Below are 21,120 nucleotides of genomic sequence, written 5' to 3' on the forward strand. Positions count from 1 at the left end.
GGCACCTTAGAACAGAGTGAGGTGCTCCAATGCAATCAAAAATAACATGTGATTAGGATTTGGAGTTTCACCACGACTGTGATGACTTGGGTGGGGCAAACAAGTGGAAACATCTTGGTGAGGGAGAAGATATTGCCAGGCATGAGCCATGTTTATGTCATAGAATCATAGTAATTTACAGTACAGAAGGAGACCATTCAGCCCACCATATCCATGTTGCCCATAAACAAATATTATAGGCTAACCTCACCTCATCTTTCATTCTGTGGTCCTATATATCAAGTACTCATCAATTTGAATGTGAAGGGTTTCTGCTTTGACCAGACTTTCAGACTAACACCCCTCTTTGGATCAATTTACCTCTAATTCTTCTGCCAATTACCTTAAGTTTATGTCCTTTAGTTATTGACCTCTCTGTTATTGGTCACTCTGCCTGTGTCCCCCAATTTCCTTTATTCCAAAGTAAACAATCACTTCCAAGCCAATCTATTCTTATGAGTAACGAATCCCAGACTGGCAACATTGTCATAAATCTGTTCACATCCTATTGCTGGCACATCCTTCCTGTAATATAATGACCTAAACTATACAGTACTCTAGTTGTGGCTAATTAGTGTTTACTATTCTCGCCTGACCTCCCTACTCTTCTATTCTGTGTCTCTGCCAGTAATGGGAAATATCCCTTATACCCAATATATCCACTCTGCTACCTTCAGGGATCAATAGGTTGGCATTACCAAGGCCCCTCTATTCCTTTACACTTCTCAGACTCCTACCAGTTACTCTATTCTTGCCTGCTTTGCTTTGCCTTCTTGCTCAAAATGTAGCACCTCATACCCCTCTGGATTGAATTCCATTTGCCTTTTGACCTTTCTATTGAAATCTTCCCCGTACATTACAACTTTCTTCCTCACAATCAACCACTATATCAAGCTTGATACTATCTGCAAATTTCTTATTTTGCCCATTCATCTCCACTCTTGATATACACTGCTAAAGCAACAGACCTAGCACTGAAGACACAAGAGACTGCAGATGCTGGAGTCTGGAGCAATAAACAATCTGCTGGAGGAACTCAGTGGCTCGAGCAGCATCTGTGGGAGTAAAGGAATTGTTGATGTTTCAGGGTGAAACCCTGCATTAGGACTCAGATGGCTCTCCACAACCTTCTCAAAGACAAGTAGGGATGCCTAAATCTCAAAAGCTAATAAATTAAAAATACCGTTTTAATCCATTTATCTTTTAAGGCACTTTTTGTAAAAATAACTATGTATCTTCAATTTGGAAAAGTTTTCCAAGGCATTGCCCAGCAGAAAAGTAGATCCTGACCAAAAGAAAGAAAGATTGTAAACGTGACCAATCACATGGTCAAAGAGATGGATATTATAAAGTGACTTAAAAGAAAGAAAGTGGTGAGTAAACGTTTGGGGGAAATAACTCAAAAGTATGAAGCCTAGTATGTACAAGAATATTTTGTAATTTAAAACTTGTTACAAATAAATGATCTACTAACACATAGGTGTGTCCGTTAGGCTCTTAAATTTAATTTTTATACTGTGCGTGTTTGTACTAAAGACGAGCAACAAGCTACAGTTAGCATAGCACTGATATTCAGAAGCATTTAAAGATAATAAAATGGGAAATAATTATTGTGCTTTAAATATAAAACAGCTAAAACACTTAAACAGAGGTGCTCAAGATCTTGAAGAATTTTAATGGAATATATAAGGAGAAACTGTTTCCATAGAAGATGGTTAGTGCAAAAAGAGGCAGTGAGCAAAACCTATTTAGATAAGATTTCTTTATTAGTCACATGTACATCGAAACACACAGTGAAATGGATCTTTCATGTAGATTGTTCTGGGGACAGCCTACAAGTGTCACCACGCTTCCAGCGCCAACATAGCATGCCCACAACTTCCTAACCCCTACGTCTTTGGAATGTGGGAGGAAGCCACGGCACATGGAAGAAACCCACGCAGACACAGGGAGAACATACAAACTCCTTACAGACAGTGGCCGGAATTGAACCTGGGTCGCTGGTGCTGTAATAGTGTTGCGCTTACCGCTACACTACCGTGCCTGCCCATACAATCTGCTGGAGGAACTCAGTGGGCCAAGCCGGATGTGTGTCCATATTCTGATCTAACTCCATTTACAAGTTTGCAGATGACACCACTGTAGTGGGCTGGATCGCAAACAACAACAAAGAGGACTATAGGGAGGAGATAGAGATTCCAGTGGCACATTTCAAGACAACAACATCCCCCTCAATGTCAGCAAAACAAAAAAACTGGTCATTGACTTCAGGAAGCAGGGCGGAGTACACATCCTGCATGTATCAATGGTGCTGAGGTGAAGATAGTTGAGAGCTTCAAATTCCTAGGTGTCGATTTCACCAACATCTTGTCCTGATCCAGCCAAGTAGACAGTATGGCCAAGAAAACACACCAACACCTCTACTTCCTCAGAAGGCTAAGGAAATTTGGCACATCCCCAACGACCCTCACCAATTTTTACAGATGCACTGTATAAAACATCCTATCTGGATGCATCACAGCTTGGTATGGGAACTGTTCTGCCCAAGACCACAAGAAATTACAGAGAGCTGTGAACGTAGCCCAGACCATCATGAAAAAGAGCCTCCCCTCCATTGACTCTGTCTACACTTCCCACTGCCTTGGAAAAGCAGCCAACGTAATCAAAGATCCCTCCCACCCACTTCTCTCCACCTCCATCAGGCAGAAGATACAAAGGCTTGAGAACACGTACCGCCAGGCTCAAGGACAGCTTCTACCACAAAGATTCTTGACTGGACCTCTTATACAAAAAAGATGAACTCTTAATCTCTCAACCTACCTCATCATGGCCCTTGTGCCTTATTTGACTAAGTGCTCTGCACTTTATCTGTAAGTGTAACACTATATTCTGCATTGCTGTTGTTTTCCTTTTGTACTACCTCGATGTACTTATGCACGGAATGATCTGTCTGGATGGCATGCAAACAAAGTTTTTCACTGTATCTCAGCACATGTGACAATAATAAATAAGCCAATTACCAAACTAATCTGTGGGAGGAAAGGAATTGTCAGTGTTATGAGTTGAAACCCTGATGCATGATTTAGACCTGAAATGTTGACAATTCCTTCCCCCTCCAAAAATGCTGCTCAACCTACTGAGTTCCTCCAGTAGAATCAGAGTCAAATTTATTATCACTGACATACGACATGAAATTTGTTGCTTTGCAGCAGCAGTACAGTGCAAAGGCATAAAATCTATAAATTACAAAAATAAATAAATAGTGCAAAATAGAGGAATAATGAGGTAGTATTTATGGGTTCATGGATCGTTCAGAAATCTGATGGCTGAGGGAAAGAAGCTGTTCCTGAATTGTTGAGTTTGGGTCTTCAGGCTCCTGTACCTCCTTGCTGATGGTAGTAACGAGAAGACGACATGTCGCGGATGGTGAGGGTCCTTAAGGATAGATGCTGCCTTCTTGAGGCACCACCTCTTGAAGGTGTTCTCGATGGTGGGGAGGGTTGTGTTCGTGATGGAACGGGCTGAATCTACAACCCTCTGCAGCTTCTTGCAATCCCGAGCATTGGAGGCTCCATACCAAGCTGTGATGCAACCAGTCAGGATGGTCTCCACCATATATCTATAGAAATTGTAAGAGCATTTGTGATATACCAAATCTCCTCAAACTCCTAATGAAGTAGAGCCACTGGTGTGCCTCCTTCGTTGATTTGGGACGCTCTGTGTAAGGGGGTAGTCAAAACATATCAAAAATAACTAAAAGGTATTACGTAAAAATGCCAGGATATGGGAGAGTGGGAGGGTGGTACAAATTAAATAGCTCTGCCAGAGAGCTAGCATTAGCCTAATGGCGTGAATGGCCACCTTTGGTGCTGTACTATTCTATGATCCCATGACTTTTCCAACACCATGATCATGGCGTTAGTGCCAACTGTCCTGTAAATGCAACCTCAGCATGGTTAGGAAATCAACAGGACCTGCAATCTAAATATATGCTTTCTTTTAAAATGTGTATTCCACTGCAAATGCTTAATTAGAAAGGAAAGGAAAACCATTAGCAGCAACTTCCTCAAGTCTTCACCAAAGGAACAATTGCAAAAGGTTGAAGCAGCCGCAGCCCTGGGAAGAGGCGGGGACTGACCACACATCCGATGACGTCGCGTGTGACACGTGGATTCCAAGATGGCGCAGAGGAGGGTAAGGGTAAAGGTGTCCCCCCCCCCCCCCCCCCTTCCCAGAGCTCATTGGCAGGAGGGTAGGGTGGGGGGATCGTCCGAGGCGGCGACGGGGGACGGGGCTGTGCCCCCCGGGTATGGAAGCTGCCAAGTGGCGGGGAGTCACGTTTCGGGGGCGCTCTGCCGTCAGGTAGCGACGGCCTAAAGACACCAGCTGTCTGCTGGCTCTCACCGGGCGACTGAGTGTTAAAGGAAGCGGCTCCTGAGGGGTTACAGTAGGGCAGGGCACAGTGGGCATGGGCTGGATTTAGCTGACCCTTTTAATCCCCTCACAGTAACTCGTGTGTGCGGGCCACTCTCAGCAATCCTTTCCTCGGCTCATTTTTTGATGGGTCACTTTAATCATAAGGATTGCTAGAGAAATCTACCCTCACTCTATGTCTAAAACCCTTCACGGAAGTGGATCCAATGCCTTTCAGCCGCTGCATTTTGCATGTATCTGAAGTACTTTGTGGGAGAAAAGCAGGGTCGATCAAACGTGTTAATACGACACAGCAAGATTGCTATTTTAAATAGTTCTAAGTAATGAGTTGATGTAAGTTTGTATGAAAAGTGGTAGGCTGGACTGCACGCTATTCATTTTTCTCTTTCATGGGTTGTTGCCTTGAAGGTTTTCTTGTAACTTTGTTATGTGCGGACATTGTTTCAATCCTATTGGATACACTTTGTTAGTATGGAGTTATTTGCTGGTGGTGTTTCTGAAGTGTTATAAGTTTATTTCCCAGTGGAATTTGGAGGTTCTGAGAATTTGTCAGAATTTACTGAGCTTGGAATGTTTGACAATTGGAGAAGCATCTTGAGAAATTATTTTGTCTTTAAGGGAGCTCTCTTAATTACCCAAACATTAGCATGAAAGTTCTGGCTATAATATAAAAATATATCTAGTTTCTGCAGTTAAATGTAAAGTGATAAGCATGTGCTGGTCTTGAGAATATTGGATCTTGTTTTGAAAAAAATCAGAAATTTTAGGTGCTTAGTGAATAAAACAGACTTACTTGAAGTGATTGCATGTCTAATCTAGAAATCAACATATGAACACCAAATGTGCAGATCTGTATCAAAGCAATTCTGAATATATAATTGTGAAGTATTCTTGATATAATTTTGGTGGCTTGTTGACAAGCATCATTACATGTAATCATAGAACCATACAGCACTAAACAGGCCCCTCGGCCCACCATGTTTGTGGCAAAGTTATGAAAGGTGTATTGCCTGTGTCTGAAAATGTATTTTTATTTTGATATCTATGTGCATCAAATTCAGGAGCTGCTTACCAATTGATATTTTATAAGCTTTGAGCATTCGTACAAAATCAGCTTTAATTGATCTGTGTGTTCTTGTCTTTTAGAATGTATTTTTAAAAAGTGAATCATAATTATTAAAGTTTTGATTAACTTGCCTTATGTTAAGTATAATTTATTTTCTGATGATCAGACTTTATGTGGAAGGCCATTATCTTCCACCTAAAATGATCTCTGGCATCTAGTGGTTCCTTGGCACAAGCGTTTTCCATCCATTAGCAGTACACTCTGTCTATTGAAGTTCTCGATTTCAACTGGAAGTTACATGTGTGTCATTTATTATTTTTAAGCACACTTTTGGAATTAACTGTTGAGGATCTGTCCTTTTGTCCCCTTTTGAATAAGTCTAAAAGTCACAGCTTGATAACTTGCATCAGTGTAACAGGTCTGCTGATTCCAGTAAAGTGACATGAAGTAAAGTTAATTGCTTTCAGCATTTTACCTGTGAACATATTTGTTTTTAATTCATTTTTCAGAATTTGGGCTTTATCTGTATCTGGGAGTTGTAACTTTTTTTTTGAAGTACTACATATGATGTAGGAATGTAAAGTGGCTTCACTACTAATTGACGCCTTGTTTTGCTGTTACTTGAGAAACTAAAGTTAGGGTAACATGCATAGTTCAGAATACCATGGAGATTTAACAAAAAAAAGTCTGGTTACATCTAACATTAATTGCAAATGCTGTGGATTATAAGAGAAAGGAAGGACTAGGTAGGGTGAGGAAGGAAACTTGTATTTAGATCTTCCCCTGGCAGCTTTAGGATAGTCTGTAATTCAGAATAAAGATGGTAACTGTGAAAGAAACTTTATGTTCAGGTTGATCTTGTCATAGAATATTTGGATATAATTGGATTTTTAACAAATTCAATATCTACATTTTTTTAAAAAGAGCATGATATACAATAGGATAGAAACACTAAAAGTGTAGGTGAAATTATGGGAATGCTGTAGTTTATACTCTACATGGACACCTATGGGCTATCTCTTACTGAATTTCTCATACCTCTTTAATAAAAACAGAAAATGCTGGAAACTCTCAGCAGGTCAGGCAGCATCTATGGAATCTGATGAAGGGTCTCAGACCTGAAATGTTAAATTGTTTCTTCTGCCATCGTCGCTGCCTGACTTGCTGAGTGTTTCCAGCATTCTGTTTTATTTCAGAATTCCAACATCTGCAGTTTTTTTTTTCATTTTCATGGTATATCTCTTTATTCACTTCCCCCTCATGGATACATCAAAGTTCTACTTAATTATATCAACTCCCATTTGGATGCAATTTCCATCTTTTCTGTAAATAAATGCTTTATTCTGTATTTGTAATATGATCTGTAGCAGTTTATTCAGGACTTGTCCACAAGTTGACATTTCTCAATATCCACCAAATGAAACCCATTTATAATTTTAAAGACCTCTTCGTTTTTTTTTATGGAAACAAAACAACCAATTCAGTCTTTCCTTTATGGCTTGGGTCCTCTTAATTCTGTTAACATTTCTGTATTTTCTCCATTGTTTCAATATTGATTTTGTAGTGTGTGGACCAGAACTGCAAGCAGAACTTCCAACAACAATTTAACCTAGTTTCTGTATAAATTTAATACTGCAGGTTGAAACTCTCCAGTTTGGCATTCTGTGGTCTGGTAATTCCTGTGGTTTGGCATATTTTGAATTTGTACTACAGATCTATATCAATCTAACAAAGATCTATCTAAGATCAAAAAATTAACTACGACCTGTGGCTAATTAACCTACCAGTGCAACTTTTGCAATCTCAGCTGACAGTGTTTCTGACTTACGGAACCCTTGCTGACCCAGGAAGTGTCCATGCTTTAAAAGAGCAGTTTTCCTACTTGGAAGAAGGTGATTTGGGGGGTGGGGGCAATTTCTGTGGTCCAGCACCAGTTAGGTCCCAAGGGTGCCAGACTAGAGAGTTTCGACCTGTACCTCCACTTGCTTTCTAGACAGGAACCTCAGTATTTTGTAGACTTCCAAATTTATCTTGCTGCCTCTAATTTCAGCTTTCTCAACTCTTTTTAGCTCATTTAGTTCTCACCTCCTTAATTCTTACTCAGTTTAAACTTTAACGTTACTGAATTTAATTTACCATTTATCTGTCCTTTCCACAAGCCTGCTCACTGGTGTTAGACTCAAACCAGTGGAAATAGTTACCAATAATTCTCATTGTCAACCCTGTTTAGTTTTCTTTGTATAGAATGGCTACAGCACAGGAGGTGGCCATTTGGCCTAACAGAGTTATACAGCATGGAAGCAGGCCCTTTGGCCCAATTCGTCCATGCTGACTGTGTTGCCCAGTGAGCTAGTCCCATCTGCTTGCGTTTGTCACATAGCCCTCTAAACCTCTCCTATCCGTGTACTTATCTAGAGGGCTTTTAAATATTACTAATGTGCCTGCCTCAACCACTATTTCTGGCAGCTCATTCCAAATATGCATCACCCTTTGTGTGAAGAAGCTGCCCCTGATGTCCTCTTTAAATCTCTCGCTTCTGATCTTAGACCTATGCCCTCCTGTTTGTAGTAGCCCCTCCTTAGGGGAAAAAGACTATATGCTTTCACCCTGTCTATGCCCTTCATGATCTTGTATATCTCTGTCGGGTCACCCCTCAATCTCCTATGTTCCAGGGAATAAAGTCTTAGTCTATGGAACCTCTGCTTGTAATTCAGGCCCCAAGTCCAGACAACATCCTGGTAAATCTTTTCTGCATTCTTCCTAGTTTAATAACATCTTTCCTATAACAGGGTGACCAAAACTGTACACAATACTCCCAAGTACAACTTCATACTGGAGGCCTGTGTGTAGTAGTGTGTCACGGGTTGGTGCTAGGACATTTAGTGTTTATATAAACGATTTGGATGTGATTGTGCAAGGCATGGTTAGTAAGTTTGTGGATGATACTAAAATTGGTGGTGTTGTAGATAGTGTAGAAGGTTATGAAAAATTACAAGGGGGATCTGATCAGCTAGGTATGTGGGCTGAGGATTTGCAAATGGCTTTCAATCCAGATAATTGAGGTATTGCCTTTTGGGAGATCCAACCAGGGTAGGACTTGTACAGTGAATGGTAGGGCCCTGGGAAGAGAGGGACCTGGGAGTGCAAGTGCACAGTTTACTTAAACTGGTGTCACAGGTAGATAGGGTGGTGAAGAAGGCATTTGGCACAGTGGCCTTCATCAGTTGTCCATGCCAAATCTGTACCATGCACCAGCCCTTTTCCTGTAGTCTTGGAAAATTTTCTTCTATGTATTTTTTTTCAATTCCCCCTGAAGGTTGCTGTGGAACCTGTTTCCTCCAGATCTGCAGGCAGTGCAATCCAAATTCCAACTCAGTGTTCCGTTTTTCAAAACATTTTTTTTTCGTGTCATTCTCAATTCTGTTCCTTTTGTGTCTAGACCTGTGATGTCTAGTCTCGGACCTCTCCATGGGCAAAACTTCCCAGTATCCACTCTGTCCAGATTTGACATCATTTTATGTACTTCTACCAAGTCCTCTCTCCAAAGTCAATAATACCAGTCCTCTTATCTAACACTGGTGCAGGACCAAAGGGACATTCCAGGAATCATTCTCATAAACCTTTTTTTAATCCTCTTTATTGCCTTTGCATCCTTCCTATAATTTTGTCACCAGAATTGAACGCAGTATTCCATTTGAGGCCAGACCGGTGTTTTGTAAAGCTTCAGCATAACCTTGCTATTTTTGTATTGTTTCTGTTGATAAAGCCCATAAATGTGTATGCCTTATTGCTTTCTCAATAGCCTAGCCATTTTCAAAAACTTGTACACACATGCTTTCCAGTCCCTTTGCTCCTGCACCCTTTTAGAATGGTATTCTTTATTTTTACAGTAAAACTCTGATAATTCCCTATTGCATTGTTCAGAAATCCCAATAGTTCGGCATCTAGCTCACCTGAGGGATGTTTCCCATGCTGGTTTTAAACTTGCTGTGGCTACACTTCCCATCTCTCAAACTTAAAAGTTATGGATTGCATCCACAAGCCTAGTTCCTTAATAACTATTTTAAGAAAAGCAATGGCCCCAACATCTATCCCTGGGGAATACCACTTTTCGTCTTCCTCCAGTCTGAAAAATTACCATTCACCACAATGCCTTGTCAGTTACTGGGCCAACTTCATATTCATGTTGTTCCTTTTATGCCTTGTGGTTCAACTTTGCAATTAAACCTGTTGTTAGGGCAATGTTATCAAAAGCCTTTTAGAAATCCATGTATACCACAGCAATTGCATTGCCTTTACTAATTTGGGTAACCCTCTTCACTGTCCACTACACCACCAATTTTGGTGTCATCAGCAAATTTGTTATCCATGTTAACAACATTGTCATCCAAGTCGTTAATACAGATGACAAACAACAGTGGACCAGCACTGACACCTGTGGCACACCACTGGTCACAGGCCTCCGGTCTGAAAAACAACCCTCCTCTACTGCCCTCTGACTCCTTCCAGCAAGCCAATTTTGTAGCCAGTTGGCTAGCTTACCCTGAATCTCATGATCTAATCTTCCGGACTAGCCTACCATGAATGTCAAAGGCCTTGCTAAAGTGCACGTAGACAACATCCATTACCCTGCCTTTGTCAATCCTCATGGTCACCTCTTCAAATAAAAACTCCACTCACAAAGCCATGATGACATTCCCTAATCAGTTCTTGTCTTTCCAAATGCCGATAGATGCTGTCCCTCAGAATCCACTCCAGTAACTTTCTCAGCACTTGTATTTGGTTCACCAGCCTGTGGTTCTTCCAGCCCTCTTTAAATAAAGCCACAACATATCCACCCCCTCCCCCCAACAAGTGCCTCATTTCCCTAGAGAAGGGCCAACATAGCCCTCTCTCTAGTAGGGCCATCTACATATTGTTACTGTGAATATTGTTAGACTTCTTGCTCTAAATGCAGTTTAGCCTTTTATACCTTCCTCACTCCCTGTCTTGCCCTGCCTGTACTGTCTACCTAATTTGCTTTAATGTTTTTATTTGCCTTAACTTTCCCATCTGCATCACTGCTGCTTTGGGCCCTGCCAGATTAGTTTAAACCCTCCCAAGTAGCACTAGCAATTCTCCCTGCCAGGTTATTTATTCTCCTCCAGTTCAGGTGCAGCCCATCCCTCTTGTACGTGTCCCACCTACCCTGGAAAAGAGCCCAGTGATCAGTGTACCTGAAGCCCTCCCTCCTGCACCATCTCCTAGCCATGCAGTTAACTGCACTATTTTCCTATTTCTTGCCTCACTAGCTTGTGGCACAGGAAGTAAACCTGAGATTACAACCCTAGAGGTCCTACTTTTTTTAACTTGCTATCTAACTCCCTAAATTCTCTTTGCAGGACCTCATCTCTGTTCCTGCCTGGCATTGGTACCAAATTGGACCATGGCCTTTTAGAATGCCTTGCGCCTGCTTAGAGAAATCCCTGACCCTGACGCCAGGGAGGCAACATACCATGACGGGGTCCCATTTGTAGCCACAGAAACACCATTCTGTGCCCCTGACTAAAAGTTCCCCTATCTCTATTACTTGCCTAGACTTTGCCCTACATTGTTTTACAGTAAAGCCTGTTGCTATTTTCCCCAGAGAGGCTATTTCTCCTCCTTTCTCTTTCCACCACAGCACCACCACCCCTGCCCCCCCACCCCAGTCCAACAGTATGCAGACTGGTACACCTATTAGAGAGGGGGATAGCCACAGAAGACCCCTGCCTGCCTCTCTTGGCAGTCACCCAGCTACCTGACTCAACTTTGGTGTGACCACTTCCCTGAAACTACTAACTATGACACTCTACCCCCAGTTTGCTCAGTGAGTCCAACTACAGCTCCAACCGATCCATACAGTCTGGGAGCAGCTGCAGCTGAACACACTTCCTGCAGGTGTAGTTGTCAGGGAGACTAGACTCCTCCCTCATCACCCACGTCTGAGAGGAGGAGCATACCACCCTACTGACTGACATTACTATCCCTTTAAACTAGCAGACTTTGGGTTGGGGATGGGGGGAGCATTACCTTGCCCTTGCATTGTTTCTGCTTGCCCTCCCCACTGAAGCCTAGTGTTCATCAATGCCTGCACTTTCACCACCAGCAGCACTTCTCAAACTGGCTCCTCTGCCATAGTCTGCCTCCCTATTATTTGCTGCCAGGGCGGCTGCTAGTGAAACTAACAAACTGACTTTTCCAATCTCCCAACTCCTCTGCTGCTTGGGTGGTTGCTAGTGATTTCTTCACACAATTCCTTCAAAATCCAAGGATGTATCAAACTTCAAGTTCAGCCAACTTTTCTGAAGCATCTATGCTATCATTTTTTAATGTGTCCAGTGCCTTTGTCTATTTCCTTTACTATTACTTTGAAAGCATCCTCCTCCAAGCTGAAGAAAGATGGAAAGTACTCATTTGGTACCATATCGGTGTCCTCAGCATCCATGTGCAAGTTTCCATTTTTGTCCTTAATGAGCCTCGCTCCTCTATGTACTACAACTTCATATACACCCACAGAACACCTTTAGATTCTCATTTATGTCTGTTGCTAAACCTTTCTCATATACTCTTTCTGCCTCTAATTTTCATTTCGACTGCAATTCTTTCTGTAATTGGCCTGGTTTTCACAGGTATTTACAACCCCGAATTGTCATAGTTTTATGGTTTTATTTTCCAATGCATCCCTGACATCCAGGGAGCTCTGGATTTGTTTGACTATCTTGAAAACTTTTTAACTGATCATCTTTTGTTCTCTTCATTTCAGGATCTCTTTAAATTTCAAGGGAAAAAAACCCTATTTCTGTAATTCTCCATGTAATTTAATTCGTGGGGGCCCAAGTGTTGCTCTGATCAATCTTTGCTGCATTTACTCTAATGCCATTATATTCTTCCTGAGTTACTGACCTCCCCAGTATTCCAGGAGTGATCTAGTTCATGCTTTGAATAACTATAGCATTTCTCATTCTTTGTTTCTATTCTCAAGGTATGAAGGCCAGGATTACATTGTATATTTTACCTACTTTCTGCAGCTTTTGACAACACTTTAATGACCGATGTGCATTAATTGCCGATCTCTACAGCTAAATTTTCACTAATTTGGAAAATAGTCCAGAGTGAGCACACATTTGTTTACAGGTTCTAGAACATAGAACAGCACAGGAACAGGCCCTTCAGCCCACAACGTCTGTGCCTACCATGATGCCAATCAAAGTTAATCCCATCTACCTGCATGTGGTCTGTATCGCTCCATTCCCTGTCTGCTCATGTGCCTGTCTAAATGCCTCTCAAATGTTGTTACTCTATCTGCTTCCACTACTTCCCCTGGCAGCGTGTTCTAGGCACCTACCATTCTGTTTCAAAAAAAAACTTGTAAATCTCTTTAAACTTCCCCCTTCCTCTGGTATTTGACATTTCTACCCTGGAAAAAAAATTGACTGTCTACCTTATTCACGCTTCTCATAATTTTATATACTTCTCGTCAGGTTGTCCCTCAGCCTCCTATGATCCAGAGAAAACAATACAAGTTTGTCCATCTTCTTCTTGTATATATTGCTCTCCAATCCAGGCAACATCCTGGTTAACCTCTTCTGCACCCTCTTCAAAGTTTCCACATCCTTCCTGTATTGTACACCAAAAGAATGTTTGACATTGAAACTGACACTATATAAAAGACCTTCATCACATGGCCGTATTGGACACCTAAACCTCTTTTCTGTGGAACTTTTAAGTAATTAACTTTGCAATTAGATTTACTGTCTTGGCATAGATTGTGTAATATTGCTGATATTTGCCAGTTGACATAATAGCATCCTTCCTCCCAAAATATCCAGGCATAAGCTGCCATATATATATTGCATTTTTATCAGCATGATATGAAAAATGATAATCTATCTTAAAATCGCAATTAACTTTTCAATTTAATCAATTGAATTATGCAATATCTTTTTTATTTTTAGCCCATTTGTATTTCTGCTTTGCTAAGAATTGAATGATCTGATCTGATGCTGTCTTTTGCAAGTCAAGCAAGATAATTTATATTGTTCATTTAACTACCCATTGTAATGTCCTCAAAAAAAAATCCATGAACTACCTTTCGAGAATGAAATTATTTAGATTTTGATAGATAAACTTGAATTGATTCCTTTTCCATACCTTACCAGGCTACTGTTCATTTCTTTTAAGGTTACTTTTGTTTAGAGGGGAATAATATTTGATGGGAGTGGAAAATGCTAGTTGAATCTGAAGTGCAAAGGCTTATAAAGACTTAAGTTCTTTGGGTAGCTTATTTTGAAGAGTTATCAATTTTAGAATGCTGATCCCAGAGCACAGCATGATTTAAGAAAAAAAGACATGAATAATTGTTTCAGTTTAATATCACCAAACAGGTTTAACTTGATTGGAATTGGTTTGGGCTACAAAAAGTTGTAATCACGTCTCACCAGAGAGGATAGATTTTCTTTACTCCAATTGCATTGGGCAGTTTTGAATTGAAGGGAGCATATTGTAATAAATTTTCAATTTAATCTGTTGTTTACCTTTGCATTTGTCTTTGGTGTCTTTTCACTGAATCAACATTATCCCACTGTTGTACGGATCATATTTCTATCAGTCATCCTAAGCTCTTTTGGACTTGAAGGATTATGGCTTTATGCCCCATAGAGATGGGTAATTTAGTCCAGAGATTTCATTAGATTGCTTTGTTATATTAACCTAGTTTTTTGCTTAAGGTAGAAATGTTTAGCTTTGCGTCTGAAATTGAGCTCTAGCCTTTTTTGTGTGTGCTGAGTATCCATTTTGTTTTTTTCCTTTGCATGACTAATACTGGAACATGGTAATGGACATTGTCACAATATTAATATTTTCAGCTTGTATGTAATTTGGCAGTAAAACTTAGTTTTGTGCCAGTTATGTCTCTGATCCAATCTGAGAGCATCTCTACTGTTTTTAATTTCCTATATTGGCTAATTTGGTGTTCATTAGGAGTGAAACTATAGAATGGACTGAAGCTCAGTGAAAATAGAGTTGAAGCTGCAATGAATCTTGTGTACATAAGATCCTAAGTAGAGACTTGAGACTTTCAATGCTTTCCTGGATGCTGTTTCTCTGTTTTTGGTGACAATGAGCCAGTAATTCCCATGAATTGGAATGTTACATTATTTTCAAAGGAGGGTTAAGGATATTCTTGCACTGTTTCCTCTTCTTCCTGGAAATCTCATTCCAGGACGGAACTGATGTAGTTGAGTATAATTGTAAATTATAATACCCTCAAAAGTGGTTTGGAGAATTTTGACTGGGAACTATCTGGTACTATCTTGCAGTACTTGATTTGTACCACTAGAGGCTCTCAGGGAGCTTTGAGAAGTTGATTTGTTCTGCTTAACTAATTTGAAACCGGTTCTGTGGCATTGCATCAGCAACTCCTTCATTAGAGTTGTTCAACATTTTTATTTTGAATTGCCTAAGTATTTATTATTGCTATAATTAAGGAGTAGAGTTTATTCTTTATTGTAGCAGAACTAACTGCAGATCATTTGTTGATATATTTCAAGTGTGTCATTGCAAAAGTTTTATTACAATCCTGGTGCTTTTTGAGTCATAGAGTTCTATAGCATGGAAACAGGCCCTTCAGTCTAACTCATCCATACTAACCAAGGTGCCTACCTAAGCTAGTCTGTTTGCCTGTGTTTGGCCCATATTCCTCTAAGCCTTCAGTAAAAAAACAAACTGCTGGAGAAATTCAGTGGGTCAAGTAGCATCTGTGGAGGCAGAGGGACAGTCAGTGTTTTGAATCAAGACCCTGCAGTGGAAATGCCCAGTATAAAAAGTTGAGAGGAAGGGGTGAGGCAGGGGCTGCCAGGTGATAGGTGGTGCCAGGTGAGGAGGGAGATGATGGGCAGATGGAGCCAGGAAGGGTTGATTCAGGAGACAGTGGATGGTGGGTGATGGGTAGAGACAGATACTGAAAGAAGGAAAAAAAGTGGACAGATGGAGCTAGGTGGCGGGGAGGAGAGGGTGGTGGTTGGAGGTAGAGACAGGCTGGAAGGTGATGTGGAAATGAGAAACTGCAGGTGCAGAATCTGATAAGTAAGGAAAGTGATAAGTGGATCCATCCAAGGGGAGGGATGCAGATGGAGCCAGCTGGGGGGAGGGAATGAAACTGAGTGATGAGATGGGGGGGGGGGAGGTGGGAGGGAACAGAAGGAGAGAGAAAGGTGCACTGGGGAGTGTGGTTTACCTGAAGTTGGTAAATTCACTGTTTGTACTGTTGGGTTGTAGACTAACCAAGTGAAATATAAGGTGCAGTTCTTCTGGTTAGCATTTGGCCTCGCTCTGGCATTCTCTAAAACTTTTGTGTCTACCTTTCCCAATGTCTTTCCACTTCCACCTGCAGGATCAGGGATGGAGATGCAAGGGAATACATATTCTGGTGCTTTAGTGAGAGAGAGGTTATTGGAGAGACTATTAGAAAAAAAGACAGTCAAAGTTGTACACAATATCTATGCTGACCATCAAGCACCTCACTACACTAATCCCACAATCTTCTCCACTTCCCCATGAAGTAGACCGCCTCCTGCCACCTATTCTTCAGGCAATTTGCAGTAACCGCTTTACCTACCAATCAGCATATCTTTGGCACTTGGAAGGAAACCACAGCACACAGAGAATGTGCAAATTCCACATGGAGAACACCCAAGTTCAGGATCAAACCTGGGACTCTGGAGCTATGAGGCAGCAGTGCTAACTGCTGTCCAACTGTACCACCCTGTATTTGAACCCTAACCTACTGCAGCATTTTTTTGTATTATTGGATGTTTATCACAATTATAATTTATTTTGTTTTTCTCTGTCAAACATTTTCAAATGATTTTATTTAATTGTTGGGTAATTTTAACTTTTAATTTTGGCAAGTGTAGGTAGATATTCTCTAATCAGTTTTAATCCTTTTATTATTCAGGCAATATCAATCTGGCCATTGATGCTTCTCCTAGACCTGCATACTTCATCCACTTTTTATGTACCAGGTGTAGCACCAATTGACTTTCATCATAATCATCCTGTGGAAATTAAGGTAATTGCATATGGTATAATTATATCATTCACTCTTAAGATGTGGGTATTGCTAATAAGGCCAACATTTATGGCCCGTGTTAAATGCTCAGAAGTCAAGAAACTGCCTTTACAATAGTAGTATGCTTGTATGATTAGATGACTTTCTTCCGAATGTTAAATGTATTTCCAGTTTAAGTTTATGCTTGTTACACAGAATATCTGTTGGAATTTAAAAAAATCGAGAACTTCACTTGATCTGAAGTGTCCAATACAACTTCTTTATTAATGTGGCTCTTACTGGATAATCTTGAATTTACACAGATGGGAACCTTTGCAGAAAATGTCATTTAGTCCTCAAATATACCTTGCCCTCCTATAGTTGAGATGCACTCTTGTGCAAACTTTTTATTTGATTATCCTAGTTATTATTGTCTGAAGAACTTTAACTGTGACTTTAAAGTAGACAAATCGATTTGTAGAATATTTATGAATAGTAGAGTTCTAGATTAAAAAGTGATTTTGAAACTGTTTGGGATTAATGCTGGAGCTTTCCCCTATTACCTAGTTGCTGCAAAACATGTTCTTATAGAAAGCAAGAACATGGATGGTGGATTTGCTTTGAAATCATCAGAAAATTTGTCTCTCTAAATAAGTCCCAATGCAATTACATATACCATTTTTAATCCCCATGATTGATAATATTTAACAAGGTTTTGTTTTGATGTACTCACACAGACAGCTGGAGATGTGCACATAGCAGGATCACAGTAACCCCGTAGAACGGGGTGAACCTCATTAGAAGTGGAACCCAGAAAATAAGCTTCTAACTGAACAGGTGGCGGCAGAGAGAGACCAGCAATTCATGTCAATAGGCCTGGCTTTCTTAGAGGCACTTAATAAATTTAGTGCTCTATGAATAGTTTTTAAAAATTTGTGTATTTGTGAAAAACAGTGATTGAGCCAATGCATTGCACATCAGTGAAGGACAAAATGTGTGATAATATGTACAACAAAAGGGGAAAAAAATGTGGAAGGACCACACAGAAAATGCCCTTCAAAAATAGACCAGTGAAGTAGCAAAAGTGGGCAAGAAAATGGGGGGGGAGGGCGGGGGGGAAGATTAAATAATGTTTAATCAAGGAATGTCAAAATTGTAATGATTCATTCCAAAAGCTGGTGAGACATTGTTGTTATGTTATTCGGTACATAACGTTGATATAACTTTTCATCTCTATATGTTCTGTGTTGTCTTATTAGTCATTGATCCAAGTTGATGATGGTGGTTTCACCAGAATAATTGATCTTGCATAATCATACTAGTTGTAAAAGAAAAATCTTGAGCCTTTAATCTGTAAATTTCAGGCTGTGAAATTGACTAGCTCACGGACACAGCTCCCGTATGAATATTATTCCCTTCCTTTCTGTCGGCCTGAAAAAATTGAATACAAGGCAGAAAATCTTGGTAAGTTTAATATCTATTAATTGCTCTATGGTATAAGCAGATCTATTAAATTAATTGACATGCTATCATTTCCATTAGAGATAAAAGAAATGGCCAATGAATTAAATTGATTGCAGAAAATTGAATTTGTTGCCTTATTCTGTTATGTATTTTATAATTTCAGTTGGAAAAGAGTAATGCTAATATGAAATTGCAACATTTTGAATAAATGCATGCAATATGTTCTGTTGGAATAGTATTGATCTGTGGAAGATATGTTATTAACTTTGAACTCTTTCAAAGAGGTTATACTTCTGCCAGTGTAGCATTTAGTTATCAGACTCTGTGGTCTTTCTATGCCCTATTCTTTCAGTGTTAGATTTTCTCAGCTGGTGGGGGGGGGGGGGGGGGAATGAATTTAGAAACAGATAGTAAAGGCAGCACCCACTAGTTATTTATGATGTTACTTTGACTCTTAAGAAAAATCTGTCATTAAGCTTGATTTGGATCATCAACAAACAATCAATTGACTGCTTAATCAACAAAAAAAGCATCACTGATTTTCATTCTAATGGGTTGCAGCTATTGTCGTGGAGAAGAGTATAGAATTTAAATACCACTTCATGTTGTACACATGAATAGAAGTATGCTACCATAGCAACGCTGAAGGAATTGTTTTACTGTTTCAATTACTTCACTGTCATCAGTAATATCAAACATCCAAAAATAATTTGAAGTGGAATCTCAAAGAAATAACTTCTTGCATTTCTTATTAAACAGGTGAGGTGTTAAGGGGTGATCGGATCGTGAATACACCATATGACTTGCATATGAACATTGAAAAGAAATGCGAAGTTCTCTGTGGCAAGCCAAACAAACCTGTCAGGTTTAAAATAGCTGAAAGTAAACTGGTCGTAGAAAGGATTCGGGAAGAATATTACGTTCACTTGTATGTGGAACTGCTCTTGCTCTTATTGTACATTCTTGTGCATTCTACATATTGATAATTTCTTTAAGCTATTGATTGTATTGCTGCTGCTTTCATAAATGAACCTTGCCATGTGTATGTTATAAGCTCCAAATGGCAGGGTATTAGTCTACTGTGCAGCATCAGACCTGAGATTGTTCATTTGGGCTTGTTCCTGCATGTGTTTATATTGTCAGATGGGATGGAAGTGCTGAAACCGTGATGCCTCTATTCCTTCCCTAATTAAGATTAGCTAACCCAGCACCATCTGAAATTAAATTTGGAAATCTTCAGCAAATTAAAATTGAATTTGGAAATCTTCAGACCTATCAAAGCTGTACAGTTACCATCTGAGAAGATATTACCTGTTTAAGATTTTTTTTCTATTTAACTTTGTCATGTGAGCTCTTGCATATAGACAATGTGTTTTGTGGTTAAAAGCAGAATTAGAAGTATTCAACTGCAAGAGACCCTTTTTTCCAATTCATAAATTGTATTCTTCCTCCAATCTTAAGTCATGTGATGTACATGTTTCATTGAACTTCTGATTCTTGTTAAAATATGGCAAGGTGACAAGTGCGCATAGAACAATAGTCTGATAATAGGTATTGGATAGTTAAGCAGCTTGTCTTACCCTTCATGCAGGTGGTTCTAATTAAGCTGCTTCGTATTCACAGCCAAAAAAGTGCCAGGAAACATGACAACCTATTTTGCACAGCAGGCTTGCACAGGCCAAAATGATTTGACTATAAAATGTGTTTATTGTGAAATGAATTCTGGGCTTGGCTGGTAGAACTTTTACAATAAAACTTTCATTTTAATAGAATAATTGTAGATTATTTGTGTCCAATTTTGGGTCTTTTTTTTCAAGTAAAAATTGAAAGAGCATTGGTAATTATTAAGAAAACCATCTAATAAATGCTTAAAAATGAAACACTGGGCAACATGGAATGGAAGAATTCTCCCAGTGGGCACAAAGGTTTTTCCTACAATATAATTGCATATAACCAATTTCCTACAAACATGAGTACCCAGTGTGAAATAATATCCATGGAATATCATGTTGTTGGGGGGAGGGGGGGGGGAATAGGAAAAAAAAGTCATGTTTTCCCTGTAGTTTATTGCTCTCCTCAAATTGTACTTTCTCGCACTGTTAAAATAAGAAATGAGAACTTTTATACCAGCTGTATTATTTTGTATGGCTGTGAAATACTTGAAACTGACACTTCAGAGTATATTTTATAGCCTCAAGTTTCCTGCAGCGGTTGTTTTTGTTTTAGAAAAGGTCCAAATGTTGGATAAACAGCACTGTGCTATTATAATCCAGCTAAAGATCACTAGAATCATACCAGAAATGGAAGGTTACAATTATAGGGAGCCTCTTTAAATTGAGGCATTACTTAGCATCTAAGAAGATGGGGAAGGCGAGTATATCAGACTAGTTTGTAAAACTACAATCTGAAAGCAAAATCTGCAGATACTGGAAATCTGAAATAAGACAAAAAAAATACACAATCTGTGGAGAGAGAAGCAAAGTTAATGTTTCTAATGAGTAATTTCGGCATTATCTGTTTTACTTAAACTAGGAAATATTTTGAAAGAATAAATTATTAGTACTGTTAGTGACTGATGAACAGCGGGCATAGAAACAGGATTATGATTGGAAGAGTCAGGAACAAGTTAAGATTTCTTCACTACTTTGTCACACTTGACTATTAAAACTATAATTTGTATGAACTAACGCTTGACACATTCCTTTTCTCAATACATGAATTGTAATTGTCTGTTTATAGGATTGCAGATAACTTGCCTGTTGCAACACGATTAGAATTTTACCCAAATTCTGAAGGCAATGACAAAAAGAAAGAAAAAGAAGTGCAGTTTGAGCATGGTTACAGACTGGGATTTATTGACAACAATAAGGTAAAATTAACCTTTTTGGGATTTTGATTAATAGGCATCTGGGAGGAGAATTAATGACAAACATCAGTGAACCAACTTCGCCCTGGGTGATGAAACACTTGAAATAAAAATGCTTTAAAATTTAAATTGTTCAGCATAGGTTTATTGCAGTGACTAATGGGTGTATTTTTATTACATCAT

At 39.6% G+C, this 21,120-nt stretch overlaps 1 protein-coding gene across 1 annotated transcript in view; it reads left to right on the forward strand.

Moving 5' to 3' along the window:
• Positions 1-4,165: 4,165 nt before the first annotated feature.
• The window catches only part of tm9sf4 (transmembrane 9 superfamily protein member 4), a 50,051-nt gene continuing 33,096 nt past the window's right edge, over positions 4,166-21,120 (forward strand). The window contains exons 1-5 of the mRNA XM_052031675.1: positions 4,166-4,233; positions 16,515-16,628; positions 17,972-18,071; positions 18,831-18,999; positions 20,811-20,940. Coding sequence (XP_051887635.1) covers positions 4,219-4,233; positions 16,515-16,628; positions 17,972-18,071; positions 18,831-18,999; positions 20,811-20,940 — 528 coding nt within the window. The 5' untranslated portion in view covers positions 4,166-4,218. The remainder of the gene's footprint in view (positions 4,234-16,514; positions 16,629-17,971; positions 18,072-18,830; positions 19,000-20,810; positions 20,941-21,120) is intronic.

The sequence above is a fragment of the Pristis pectinata genome, chromosome 16 (genome assembly GCF_009764475.1).
Source record: "Pristis pectinata isolate sPriPec2 chromosome 16, sPriPec2.1.pri, whole genome shotgun sequence".
Classification (NCBI taxonomy): domain Eukaryota; kingdom Metazoa; phylum Chordata; class Chondrichthyes; order Rhinopristiformes; family Pristidae; genus Pristis; species Pristis pectinata.